At 41.7% G+C, this 14,386-nt stretch overlaps 2 protein-coding genes across 2 annotated transcripts in view; one reads left to right on the forward strand and one right to left on the reverse strand.

Annotated features, from left to right (window-relative positions):
* Positions 1-2,478: 2,478 nt before the first annotated feature.
* On the reverse strand, positions 2,479-3,355 carry KLLN (killin, p53 regulated DNA replication inhibitor). The gene is given in 4 exon segments (XM_068547896.1): positions 2,479-2,693; positions 2,696-3,074; positions 3,077-3,182; positions 3,288-3,355. Coding segments are annotated over 4 exon segments (768 nt in total).
* A 64-nt stretch (positions 3,356-3,419) lies between these two features.
* Positions 3,420-14,386, forward strand: part of PTEN (phosphatase and tensin homolog) — an 88,258-nt gene continuing 77,291 nt past the window's right edge. The window contains exons 1-3 of the mRNA XM_068547897.1: positions 3,420-3,511; positions 3,891-4,336; positions 4,439-5,212. Of these exons, the coding sequence (XP_068403998.1) occupies positions 3,420-3,511; positions 3,891-4,336; positions 4,439-5,212 (1,312 nt within the window). The remainder of the gene's footprint in view (positions 3,512-3,890; positions 4,337-4,438; positions 5,213-14,386) is intronic.

A 14,386-nucleotide genomic window follows, 5' to 3' on the forward strand; every position in this document is an offset into this window, starting at 1 on the left:
GAATGGGATGGTTTAAATTAAAATATATAATTATTATATACTTTTTACTCTGTATTATTTAGAAAACAGTGGTTAAGCAGATAAAAATAGAGATTACTTAAAAATTGAAGCCATTGCTTTAGATCTCTATTTGAAAGGTCAGTGTGTGGGAGATGAGAAAGGTACTATAGCAATCAGTGTTCAACAAAAGACATTTTAGCAGCAGGACCTACAAAGAGCACATCAACTATTTATATCATCCCCATTGAGTTGCTGGTCATTTCACTTATCAAAGAAAATAAGAAAGGAATTTTCTTTAGATATTCTCTGGGTGCAGTAGCAATACAGTTTTGGAATCAGCTGTTAGAAACTATAATTAAAGCTGGTTTTTCCTGTTCACTAATTATTCTGTATGGTTAGTCTCCCTGAAGCTTTATATAATTCTCCCTTTGTTACCAGCTTCTGTTTCTCCCCAGGGCAGTCTGAATCCAGACAGGTAAATAACTGAAGTGTTTAGAAACCAATGTATTGTAATATCTGTACAGCCAAGCAGATATTTGCAACTGAACTTGAAAAAAAAACTTAAAAAAACTTTCTGTACATTAGATAGGGTCAGCTATTTAAAGGTTTCAGCTCTACCACCTGGGTATGGAGACCTCTTGGGTAGGAGGACAAAGTGAAGAAAAACCAAAATTAAAAAAGGATTTCCTTCAGGAACCCACTTAACACTGGGAAGGGGAGGAAATTTTTTACCCAGCAACTTCTAATAACCACCTGATATTGCTGTCAGGCTGGTCAAATATCTGCCAACACTGGTGGTCCTTTCACTCACCATGGAGATAAGTAGAGGGACCTGATGTTTACAGTAGCAGCAAAACTCATTTTCCAGTTTCTTCTTTCAGCAGATGGAAGTGCTTGTGGGCCAGTCTCCTATTCCAGCATGTTAGTGCTGGTGACGCACACCCTCTCTGCTCCAGAATAACTCTGTGCCACGGGAACTGAAAAGGATTCTCTCTCCTCATGCCTAACACCAAAACACCAACAGGGCAGGAATGAATCCACTTTCTTCCTAGGAAGTGGATTTCAGAACTTCTCAGATACTGTGAGACTAATCTTCACATGGAGTGGGGGGAGAGGGGTGGGCAAAGTAGGGCAGTGCTAATAACAGGAACTCTGGGGACAAGATCAGCAACTGGAAAAACAAATGTGGGACATTTTACCCCTCCCTAATCACTTGCCTTCATTTAACTTTATCTTCATTTTCCCTTTCCTCACCAAAGTAGCTCTCAGGTTCTTGCCATGCAATCTAGTGGAACACCTAGAAATCAGGGACTTATCCTTGGTTATTTATAAAATAAAGAAATCTCTAGGGCTTCCTTGGTGGCGCAGTGGCTGAGAATCCGCCTGCCAATGCAGGGGACACAGGTTCGAGTCCTGGTCCGGGAAGATCCCACATGCCACGGAGCAACTAAGCCCGTGCGCCACAACTACTGAAGCCCGTGCCACAATGAGAAGCCCGCGCACTGCAACAAAGAGTAGCCCCTGTTCACAGCAACTAGAGAAAGCCCATGACCCAACACAGCCAAAAATAAATAAATAAATAAATTTATTAAAAAAAAAATCTCTAGCTTATCTAGGCTGTGTGGTCAGGACTTTCATCTTTGGAAACCAAATGGAGGCCTTTCTCCTACTCTTTCTAGGTTGCTCTCCATTTCTTTTTCCACTTGTGGCCCCTCCTTCCCCCAAGCTGACCAGGACCATGCACAAAACCAGGCTCCAATAAATATCAAGACTGAAGATTCAGCAGGTGGCTAACTCCTGCAGAGCTATCTTAAAAGGATGTTGCATATAAATTCAAAGTTTTATGAAGCCTCAGAGATCTCTAAGAACAGTGTAAATATCCCTGGTTTAATTAGTAAGTAGTCCTGAAGTTAGGTAATGGTCTGTGGCTTCTAAGGTAGCTCTCTTGAGGTTTCTAGTCTTCAGGGGCTGCCTGCAACTATGATGTGTTCTTTCTCATACACTGAATAAATCCTCTTTTAGACCTTCCTAGGCATCTATTCACAATAACTGCAACACACATGCAAATTGATCCCATTCTCTCAGTTCTAAAAAACGACCAGCGCCTCAGTCTAGGTATCAACTTAAATACTTTTGGACTCAAATTCTCCTTGAGTTCTACTTCCCAGGGGAAAGAAAGAATTCCTACGTTGGTACTGATGCCCACTCTCTCCAAGCAGACGGTGGACCACTCACTTTGCAGCCGATCGATGTCAGGGTAAATGCGCTCTAGTTTTCAGCATTTCCGAACCAGATCTTTCGCGGTTTAGGTCAAACAATCCGAGCTCTAAGCAGACTTGACAAGTTTGTTCTGGGCTGAAGGCCATGGACTAGGTTCTCCGACCAGATAAGTCACTAGGCTGAGTCTACAGTAGGTGGGGCGCGCTCACCAGCTCAGAGGTAGTGACTGAAAGTTTGTCGCAACATCGTTGAATTCAATCACCGGGCTGCTGCAGGAGATACCCTTTGCACCGCGAGTACAGCACCAGAAAGGTTCGTCCTAGGGGGCAGGGCACTAGCAAGGAAGATGCGCCAGACCCCCGGGGCCCAGCCCCTTCTCCCACGGTTTGGAAGGCGCGGTGGTAGCGGATCCAGAGCTCGGAGTTTCAGGTCTCCGTCCTCTAGCTTGCTCTGTGGGTAGCAGGAAAGGGTGCGACCAGCTTGGGAACTCTTGCTCCGAGATCTGCAAGAATCAGCGGCGGCAGCCAAGGTGAGGGGAGGCGGGGGCACGTGCTTGGATGTGGGTGCTTGTGTAACCAGCTCCTCAGGCGCCAGCACCGACAGCGCTCCGGCGGGAGGATCGTCTGAGCCTATTCTTCCGCCGAAACCGGGGAGGCTCCGGGGTTCAGCTACCCGTACATGGCGGGAGCACACTGGGCAGAGGAAGCGAAGCACTTGCCTCTAGAGCTATCAAATGGGAGTGGGAATTTGGAAAGTTCCCCAACTAGGAACACACGTGACCTCCTCCTGAAAGTAGTTCCGACTGTGGCCCGTGTATCCCTCCACCTCCTTTTGAACCCTCCTAGGTCTCCTCGGCTCCGCCCACTCGCTGGGGCTGCAGAGTCCTACCGTCCCGTAATTCATACTCCCGCCCTGCAACCCCGGTCACTAGCGTGCACTGACCCGCTAGAGGAGCGCGGAACCTGGCCCCGGGGCGATCCACCCAGCCGGGTTTTCACTGCGGCCCAAAAGGGGCGGGGCGAGGAGCCGCTAAGGGTCGAGCTTGAGTTCGAAGCGGTGAACCCAACTGGAACCCCGAGGGGAGAGATGCTCGGCTCTCCGGGGGAAATGCAGGGGGCTGCAGCGTGCATACCATCCTCGGGGATCCGCTTTCAGTTCACCTGGACAGTTGCCCTTCGGGATCTAGAAATTCAGGGGCGATGTGCGCTCTGCTGGGAGCTTTCATTTTTAGGGCAAATGAACCGAGTACCGGGGAAGCGGGAGGTGGGGCGGTGAAAGGGAGCCGGATGAGGTGATACACACTGGAGACACAATAGGGGGTTATTCTTTGTACTAAGACTGACACCTTGAGGACACGGGTGGGGATGGGGGGAGAGGTGGGATTTCTCGGCAAGGGCTGCTGCAGTCACATCCCTGCGAACGATTGTGATCCGACATCCGTGCAAAAGGAGAAGGAGGCTGAAGGCCGTGCCGGGGAAATCTGGAGGTGGAGGCAGGGGGAGGGGTGTCCTCGCTGCAGGGACCTTCCCTGCGTTTTCCTGTACCCCGACCATAGCAGTCACCTGGTCTTTTCCACCTGTTCACAGGTAACCTCAGACTCAAGTCAGTGACACTGCTCAACGAACCGGCCACAGCCTTCACCTTCGCTCCCCCTCTCCCCCTCGCAACAGCCTACTCTGCCTGTGGCTGGGTTTTTCGGCCGTGGCTCAGCTCGTTCCCCCCACCCTGGGCTGCTGCAGAAGCAGCCGCGGCAAGTGCAGCTACAGGCGGACGCCTCGAAACAAGCCCGAGCGAGCTCCAGGCAGTCATACTGGGCATGCTCAGTGCGCCTGCCCGTTGGGGACTCGGCGCTCGCACCCGGAGCTGCTGCTTCTGCCCCCTCCCTACAGCCCCTGCCCTGCCCTGCCCTTCCCTCCCCCGGCGCGGTCCGTCCGCCTCCCGCCTCCCCTCGGGCTCCGAGGCGCCTGGACTCCCGGAGCGGCGGCGCAGGGGGCGGGCAGGCCGGCGGGCGGTGATGTGGCGGGACTCTTTGTGCACTGCGGCAGGATACACGTTCGGGTGCCGGGACGCGGCTGCGCTCAGTTCTCTCCTCTCGGAAGCTGCAGCCATGATGGAAGTTTGAGAGTTGAGCCGCTGTGAGGCGAGGCCGGGCTCAGGCGAAGGAGATGAGAGACGGCGGCGGCCGCGGCCCAGAGCCCCTCTCAGCGCCTGTAAGCAGCCGCGGGGGCAGCGCCCTCGGGGAGCCGGCCGGCCGGCGGCGGCGGCAGCGGCGGCGTTTCTCGCCTCCTCTTCGTCTTCTTTTCTAACCGTGCAGCCTCTTCCTCGGCTTCTCCTGAAAGGGAAGGTGGAAGCTGTGGACTCGGGCGGGAGCCGGCTGAGGCGCGGCGGCTGCACCTCCCGCTCCTGGAGCGGGGGGGAGAAGCGGCGGCGGCGGCGGCGGCTGCAGCTCCGGGGAGGGGGTCGGAGTCGCCTGTCACCATTTCCAGGGCTGGGAACGCCGGAGAGTTGGTCTCTCCCCTTCTACTGCCTCCAACACGGCGGCGGCGGCGGCGGCACATCCAGGGACCCGGGCCGGTTTTAAACCTCCCCTCCGCCGCCGCCGCACCCCTCCTGGCCCGGGCTCCGGAGGCCGCCGGAGGAGGCAGCCGTTCCGAGGATTATTCTTCTCCCCATTCCGCTGCCGCCGCTGCCAGACCTCTGGCTGCTGAGGAGAAGCAGGCCCAGTCGCTGCAACCATCCAGCAGCCGCCGCAGCAGCCATTACCCGGCTGCTGTCCAGAACCAAGCGGCAGCAGAGCGAGGGGCATCAGCCACCGCCAAGTCCAGAGCCATTTCCATCCTGCAGAAGAAGCCCCGCCACCAGCAGCTTCTGCCATCTCTCTCCTCCTTTTTCTTCAGCCACAGGCTCCCAGACATGACAGCCATCATCAAAGAGATCGTTAGCAGAAACAAAAGGAGATATCAGGAGGATGGATTCGACTTAGACTTGACCTGTATCCATTTCTGTGGCTGCCGCTCCTCTTTGCCTTTCTGTCACTCTCTCTTATAACGTGGGAGTAGACGGATGCGAAAAATGTCCATAGTTTGGGTGACTATGACATTTAACCCTGGTCGGATTTCTAGATCATGTATATTTTGTGCCTCTTTTGAATGCATTCACCCTAGGGTGTGTTCGGCTATTCGCAACTCTTGCCTGGATGCAAGTGTCAAGGCACTGATGGGTTTCTTAGTCTGTCTGTGGGGACTCTCCCTAAGGGCTATTGTCCGTTAATAAAGAATACAGTACACTGCTAGTGGATTAGTGCGCTCGGTAATCCGGTCTGCTAAGTGAACAGAAAAGTAGATGCTTTGAGGTTGAGCATATTTCGATTAAATCTTGGCTTTAGGCCCTAGATCAAGGGTATAGATCAGATTAAAATGAAAATTAGTGTTGCGCGTACGCATATTGCATCAGAATCTTGCAGTGATTGCTTTTAGTTTCCTGAGTTGCATTGATAGATTCTTTTAAAATGTGAGTTGTGAACCGAACTGATTTGCATAACTTTAGAGAGAGAATCATTTTAGCATATATGGTGCTCATTTGAAGGCAAAAGTAGGTTTGTGTGTTAAAACTAAGTTAATTACAACTTTGAATCGCATTTAGAAGTTTTGTAGCTTGAAATCAATAGTACCGTGTTACATCTCAAAGGCGCTCTTAACTAGATCTTTGTTAAATTTGCTTTTTTTGTCTCGTGTTGGGGTGAAGTGGGATAGGGCATGAAATTTGCAGTTCAGTAGCACTGTATATTCAGTGCTCTTGTGACACATAATAGAATGGAGATTGAGTGGTTTTTGATCCCAGATGATAATGTTGTGTAGGTTCAAGGGTATTGTGTGTAGCAAATGGTGATTGCAGAGATTAAACTTCAGTTTCACTTGAAATTTAAGTATTATTGTGATACCAGAATTAACACTCACCTTATTTAGGTTTCAGGTCCTGTGACACCTTTGGGTATCCATTAACTTTACTCTGGCTTGTGTAGAATATCAGTATAAGTATAATTTACCAGCTAATAACCAGAAATGCTGGCAAGAGTGGATTACTCCAGTTTCGGATTGTAGGTGTGTTCGCTTTTTTCATATGGTGTATTAAATTTACTGAGTCAGCTTGTTGGATAAGACAGAAACCCAAGAGTTTCAGTGGTATATAATTGGTTGCCTAAAAGTTAGGCCTTTATATTTCAAAAGATAGTGGTTATCGAAAGGCATGAGTCTTTGCAGTTTCAGGTATAATAAACCGGTTTTGATCAAGGATGGCGATAGAGCCCTCCTTTTTTGCAGAATGGAAAGTATCGTAGGAATTGAGAGTCACTGGTAGGCCAGTGTAAGGCATGAAGAACAGGATTAAGTTATTGGTCTGAGGTGACTGAAGCATTTTATTAAGGCCTCTATTTAAGATAAAAAATTTGGTGTTGTGAGTTGTAGCAGTGGACAATACTTAGTTAAAGCTACATAATTGCATAAGTGTTAATAGTCTTAATAAAAATGGTTTCTTAGCAAGTATCAGTAAACATTTTGCCTAAAGGTAGAGTGACACTCAGTGTCTATACGTCCAGGTAAAAACTGTGGGGAAGATTTTTTTGAAGAAAATGTTACATATCTGAAGAGGTTTTATTCCTTTGGATTATGTGTCCACACATAAATGTGCACAGCTAATTTTGCCCCAGTTTTTGATATGAAATGAAGATAAAAGTTACTGAAGAAGTAGCTTTACAACACACACAACGTAAGTTTTCTGTTAGGTTAAAAAATGATATTTTAAAAGAATATTTGGAAATTTTGGAGTTGCATTAATGGAAAAATTTTACTAAATCTGAACTTGACCCGCTTGCCCAGAAGATAATTAACTGAAAAAACTCTTCTGATTTGTAACCTATTTCAAAAATAGTCTACTATTGGTGTGACTTGACAGTCATCTAGATGTATAGGAACAAATTAATTAAATGTTTAACTTTTTAAAATAAACTCCCATTCAAAAAATTTTCTAGAATGCTGTTTGTTGGGCAGATTGCTTTTAGTATTCAGAATATGTTTATGCTATTTTTGCTTTACCCGTTCGATTTAAAATTATCAGAGTTACAAGACTACCATTATTCTACCAGGTTCTTATATGTGAGCAGTGAGGTGATTAGCCATTTCTCCTTTGATTTCAGAGTGTGTGTGCCTCTCTGTATGAAATTATGTGACTTACAACTTTCTCTAAAACTGTCCTTTTAGTTATGGTATGCATAGAAAGCATTATCATATATTGCATCAAATGACTAATAACACTTAATTTCTAGAGTTGTGGTTTTATTGAGCCAAATGTTTATATGAAAAAAAATCACTTAGGGAAGTCAGTAAAGGGTTTACTTTTTTGGTAGTTGCACTTCCAATAATTTTGAAATACCAAAGCACTTTGGTTTGCTTGGTTTCACTTTAGTGTTTATTGTGGTGGGGGGAAAATTAAAATGGCCATTGAAGGCTTTGTCTCTAGCAGGTTGTAGTATCTATTTCAACAGCTAGCCTGTTCAAAGTTAAATTCTTTTATGAAAATAGTGATTGGAGTATTTTTATAAAGATCAATAATGAAGTGATTTCCTCAGAGGAAAATTGAGGACCATAATTTAGTTAATTTTTTTTGCAGAATTGAATTATTCTAAAAATAATTTGTTGGTGGGGTTTTATCCTTAATGTTAGTCTGGAAAGTAGTATTAAACATGAGACTATAAAAAATTCATTGTCTTTAGATTTCATGGAAACTTTAGGCTTCTATTGTATTTTAATTGATAAGTTTGCGTCTTCATAGGGAATACTTTTTAATTCGTAGAGAGTACAGGGACTATTGAAGTTAGCTGTATTATCTTTTAAGATTAGTGATTACTGAAATGACTGTATTGTGAGGTTTTTTTAAAAAAAGATTCTACTCACAATTTTTATTTTACACTGTTTTGTATCTGTTAAGTTGTATTTCTCTCCTGTGCAACATAATTGGGCCACCTAATTGCTATACAATAATTTATAAACTTCATTTTCATAAAGCGTATTAAAGAATAAAGCGCATCTGAGAGGAATTTACAGTTTATGTAACTCTTAATATAAGGAAAAAGGAATTTTATTGCTGTTCATTGTAAAAGTTTGCACAGTAGTACAGTCATCAGTGCAGATTTAACATTGCTTATGATACACTAAATAAATACTAAGTAAATATAAAGTGTGGTGAGGTATAACCACCTTAATTTTAAATAGTTTTAGAAAGATAGTAGAGAAAGGTGCATTTGTGTGTATTACCTTTCAGAATTTTATTTTAACAATATTCAGGGTAGCTGGTGATATTTTCATTCTTGTGTGGAACAGTATAGTATCTGCTTTTTCCCATTAACCACACACACAATAATATAAAACTCTTAATGTTACAAAATTTCTTACTTTTTGGGAGTCTTTAGTACCGATTTTCAAAGGTCCTCATTTTGAGATTTGCCCCATTTGCTATTTGTTCATTTGATGATAGCTTAATACTTTTTAATAATTCCTAAGCAACTTAAGAAGTAATCACTTCAGTGACTTTTTAATGTAGGAGTATTTATTATGGGAAAATCACTTCACAAAGTTTCTACATTAAATCACTCTCAGTAAACATTTTTATTTTTAAATTTTTCCCTTAGCATTTTTAGTAAGACAGCAGTGTAGGAAATGTTTTTATATTAATATTGTATGTGAAATTTGAGTTTGTGAAAAGAAATTTAGAAGTTTGCATGCATATGACAGTTTTTCACTTACTTGAAATGTTAGGCCTTGGCTGTACTATAAGAATTTAGCTTCCAGAAAAATACGTTATTAATGATGGTGTAAGAAATTTATTTGGTGTGTTTTTTTTCCTGTAGCCACTATTAGTTCTGAAGTTTTATTTCTATTTCATAGAACCGTCACTCTTACCTTTTCTCCTGTCTCTTTTTTTGTTAGATAAACTTGATTTTAAGTAAAATCAGTATTCTTTTGTGGTATGAATTCATTAAGAAAAGGTGTTAGGATTTGTTCTAAGGATAGTGACTTAAGACATTTGTATCAGCTTGTGAGATTGAGGTCAGAAATGATTTCAGTAAATATTCAGTTTTATGATATTATTCTGTTTTACAGTTGCTTTCTATGTGGTAGCTTTGAGGTTAACACAGTTGCTATCAGAAATACCAATAATGTTAGACTGAACAACCCTAAGTTGTTAAGGATTTGCTGAGCAAACTGATGTCCTTAATTCCTTTATTTAGGCCATATTAGTGCCACATGCATTCTTTGCTAGGTGGTCAAAAGTGTTTTGGTCTGTGATTCTCTAAGTATTGAATATATATATGCATTTACTAATGTAAAGTACTTTCGTTTGTCAGGAAAGGTGAAATTAGTATATTGGATTTGACTATTCACATATCCCCAAATTTTTGGAATTTTTTCATGGGTTACAGAAAAGCTATTGGCAATTTGGTTCTTTTAAAATAATTTGCACTGGCATTAAAAAAGGCTGTTAGAAAAATATTAGTATAAGAAGAATAAACATAATTTAAGGGTGAATTAATTTTGTATGGAAAGTCTTAATTTAGTTCAGTATAGTTAAGGCAAAGTCACTTCATTTGCAACAGTTTGCATTAAGAGATGAGTGGGCATCTTCAGGGTATTAGGTATACACTTGTTGGTAGTGTTGAGAATATTGAGAGATTTGGATACTGTGGTGCACCTTACAGCAAAAGAATATTCTTAACCTGTATATAGTGTGGAAAAAAAGACTGTTTATGTATTATATTTTAAGTGGTTATACACTTAATTATTATCAGTAGTCATCACTTCAGATATGGACAGTGAATCTAACTTATAAGGGTTTGAATACTCTGTGTATATATGTAAATAAAGGCAGAGTGAGGAAACTCTAGTAATATTTCTAAAAACTGAACTTTCTTCTCTTTAGAGATCACCTTGTGGATGTGGTTTTATAATTTTTAAATAAGGTTAAATCTATTTTAAATTACATTAAAATATTGAGTATTAGTTTTATCTACACACTGTTTGTACATTGTTTCATTTTAGATTTTAGGGTGGCAGTGTAGGCTCTGGAACCAACACTGCCTGTGTTGGAATCCTGACTCTGCCACTTAGTAGCTGGATGGCTTTGTGTAGGTTACTTTTCTCAATCTGTTTTATCTGTAAAATGAGGATGATGGTACCAACCCACATAAAGTTTATTTTGAAGAATAAATGAGATAATGTAAGTAATTCACTTAGCATAGCACCTACCACATTGTAAATACTTAAATGGTAACAGCTGCTCTTAAAAATTATAATTTCAGATTACCCATGTATGAGAAATTGTTTGTCTTTTCATTTATGGGAGGAGCAGTGATTTTAACTGAATTTCCTCAGTTTTGGATATGTTAGCATGTTAATTGGTTCAGGCTATGACTATTTTTTAAAATAGGGGTATTCCTTTAGGAGTTGTGAGTGTAACATGTCTGTGATTTTGCTGTTTCATTGCAAATAATTTGAAGCTCTGCTCCCTCATAGTATGGAGCAAAGAAGAGTTAATCATACTAATCGAAGAGTATTTGCTTTAAAATACTAAGGTATGATGAAAACTTTCTCTGTTATGGCTCAATGCAGTAGAAGTTTTAAAATAAAAATTTGCTATAATATTAAATTTTCTTTAGTGTTAAAGATAGGTCAGCTAAAATATCATGTAGTTTTATTCACAGAGTAATCGCCATCTCAAAACTTTCAATATATGATATAACAGTTATATAAACTGTCTATCAGTAAAGGTATCTTAGCATTTCTTTTTAAGTTCAGATTTTTGGAGGAGTCATGCAACTTTGAATGCCAAGTTACATTTATTACAGTAACATTTACACTTAATATAATTTGGCAGTGCATTAATATAGGAATTTTATTTAGGTTAAACCTTTGTATTGTTGTTTCCCATTTTTGCTTTTGATCAAGATTCTCATTGTAGGCCCTAGAAATGGGAAGAAGAGCTAAAGGATTTCTTTCTTCATTTATTCTTACCAGGTATGGGGAAGGATGGGATAAGCTTGAGACCTGCCTATTAAAGACCATTACTTGTACATAGGGATCAATCTTTTTTCTCCTTTCCCTGTGCTGGTCTCCCAGCTGTGTCACAGTACTCTCAGTAGTGAAGCACTTGATTTCCAGTGAGTTTTTTTGTACATATTTGTTTTGTATTGCAGAATGAATTGTGCTGTCTAATTTTATATGCAGTTATCCGATTATATGATTTTTATGTGTTTTGTTATGTGTTGGATAAACTAGCTGTATTTTTGGTCCAAGTCTAGGTTGTAGAATTGAACTGTTCATTTTGATAACTTTTAGGAAAATTTAGTTATCTAAAATTCCCTCTCTTTCTCTCTTTCTCTCTAATGCTTCATGCTCCTGTATTTTGTTTTATATTACTACCCAAAACTTAGTTGATTTAGTGTTATTAAAACACTTCTGAATAGTTTTCAATTTTATTTATTTTGATTTTTGTAGGTTCTCAGGCTAAATATAATAAGGTTCTATCTTCTTGGGTAGTAATTGCAGGGATTGCATTCTGCTAATTTTATATGTTTAATATTTCTGATCTTTTAAGGAGGATGTAATTATTTAAGGTATTATGAAATGGGTTGTGATCTGATTCTTTAAGTCATATGTATTCCTAAAGTGATTTATAAATATAGCATACATGTTCAGAGTTGCAAACAACTTGTTTTAAAATGTGTGCAATTTTTTTTTCCATTTAAAATTCTTTTGCTCTCATGAATTTAGTGAGACTCTTCTTTTTGAGTGTTGTAGTTACTCGGAATTTACTGGAGATTAAATAAATAGAATTGAAATCTTTTCTCTACTTTTAAAATGAAGTTTGGGTACCTGTTTGGATATGAAACAGTGTTATTCCTTTTTTGGGGGATGGGGGATGGACAGTGCTGGATATTCTCTGTTTGCCCATCAAGATCCATTTTCCGCCTTTCTCCACCCTTCTTTGAGGCCTGGTAGACTGACATCCTTAGATGGCTCATTCAGGCTCCCTTATCCTCTGGCTTCCATTTGGATTCAGCCCCCAGGAGGCTCTAGCAGAATATTGGAGGGAAGAGGGCGAGTTGGCAGGGGGTGCTGTTGGGCACTAAGACTATAGCTCCTTTATGATGGCTCCTCTTCTATGGCTCTGTATTTCGATAATGGCTGCCTTCCATTGTCCCTTTAGGCCTAGGGGTGAAAATGGTTTACAAGGCTTACCACCATTGCTAAATTCTGTGATGCTTCAGTATTCCTTATTGGTTACCTTGCCTTTAAGCAGTCCTTGCATTAAACTCTCTTCAAATCAAAAAAAAAAAAAAAAAAAAAAAGTTTGGGGAATGTTACCAAGCTTGATATTTAGGTGTAATGTATTTATTAATTACTTTACTCTGAGTCTGTCAGAGTTAAAGTGGAATGCCTGGACTTTTTTTTCTTTCGTAATGTGAAAACAGTACTTTGCCAGGCTTAACTTAGCCTTGTAAAATTTAACATTTTAACTTACTCGTTTATGAAATATGAAAGATGAAAAAGTGAGGACTTAAGTCAGAAGGTTTTTTTTCAATTAATAGAATGAGCTAGCATATACCCTAACAGTGTCTTATATTTATTTGTTTAGTATTTTTTCATTAACAAAGCCTTTTCTTAATCATTATTAGCTCATTTGATTTTGCAAAGAAAAAAGGAGCAAACTAAGAGATGGTACAAGCATTACTTTCCTCATTTTTTGTGGTATAGGAATCGTAGTTCCAAAAAAAAAAAAAAATCAGTAACTTGTTAAAGGCTACCTGAAGATTGAGTCCAAAGAAGGATGCAGGGTTTTTAGGTACCTCCTGCAGTATTTTTCCCATTATGTTACATCGGTGGTTCTCAAACTTTAGATGGCATTCGAATAACTTGCAGGGCTTAAGTCATAGATTACTTGCCCCACCTCCAGAGCTTCTGATTCATTAGGTCTGCGTTGGGGCCTGAAAATTTGTTGTTTTTTTTAAAATTAATTAATTTTTGGCTGCGTTGGGTCTTCGTTGCTGTGCGTGGGTTTTCTCTAGTTGCAGCGAGCGGGGGCTACTCTTTCGTTGCGGTGCGCAGGCTTCTCACTGCGGTGGCTTCTCTTGTTGCGGAGCACGGGCTCTAGGCGCACGGGCTTCCGTAGTTGTGGCACGCAGCCTCAGTAGGTGTGGCTCGTGGGCTCTAGAGCGCAGCTCAGTAGTTGTGGCGCACAGGCTTAGTTGCTCCGCGGCACGTGGGATCTTCCTGGACCAGGGCTCGAACCCGTGTCCCCTGCATTGGCAGGCGGATTCTTAACCACTGCGCCACCAGGGAAGCCCCAGAATTTGTATTCCTAACAAGTTCCCAGGTGGTGCTGATGATGGTAGTCTGGGGATCACACTTTGTGAATCACTGTGTTATATTATCTCCTGTCAAGCAAATCCTTAATGTCTTATCTCTTTTAGTTTAATAGAATTTACACATACATTATATCATTTAATTTGTAAACCCTAAGTAGCTCAGCATGGCAAATGTTACCCTGATTTGTGTGGACGAGGCAATGAGTTTAGAAAAGCAGCATAGTGTAATGGAAGGAGCATAGATTTGGGAGTCAGCTAGACCTAAAGTGTAGCTTAAATCCTTGCTCAGCTACTTATCAGTTATGTAATAAAAGATAAACTCCTTAACCTTAGTGAACCTTAGTTTTCACATCTCTAACGTGGTCAAAACCCTTAACTTGTAGGGTGCTTTTTTAGGTTTGTTAGAAGGATATATTTTCAGAATATTGTTTGCCAACTGGGGGTGATCTCCTTCCGCCTTGTCTGGGTATTTGGCAATGTCTGGAGACATTTTTGGTGGTCACAGCCCCGGGGGCGGGGGGGGGGGGTGGTGGTCAAAGGGCGGAAGCTGTTGGCATTTGTCTCAGAGTAGAGGCCGGGAATGCTGCTCAACGTCCTACAGTGCACAGAGCAGCCTCATCCACAGCAAATAATTGCCTGGCCCAGACTGCCAACAGTGCCGAGGCTGAGAAACTCTGGTTTAGAGGTGTAAGTGTCTGGTATGTAATAAGTATAATATTTTATAAGTCAGTACCTTTGTCCTTAGGTTGT

Source organism: Eschrichtius robustus, chromosome 7, assembly GCF_028021215.1.
Source record: "Eschrichtius robustus isolate mEscRob2 chromosome 7, mEscRob2.pri, whole genome shotgun sequence".
Classification (NCBI taxonomy): Eukaryota; Metazoa; Chordata; class Mammalia; order Artiodactyla; family Eschrichtiidae; genus Eschrichtius; species Eschrichtius robustus.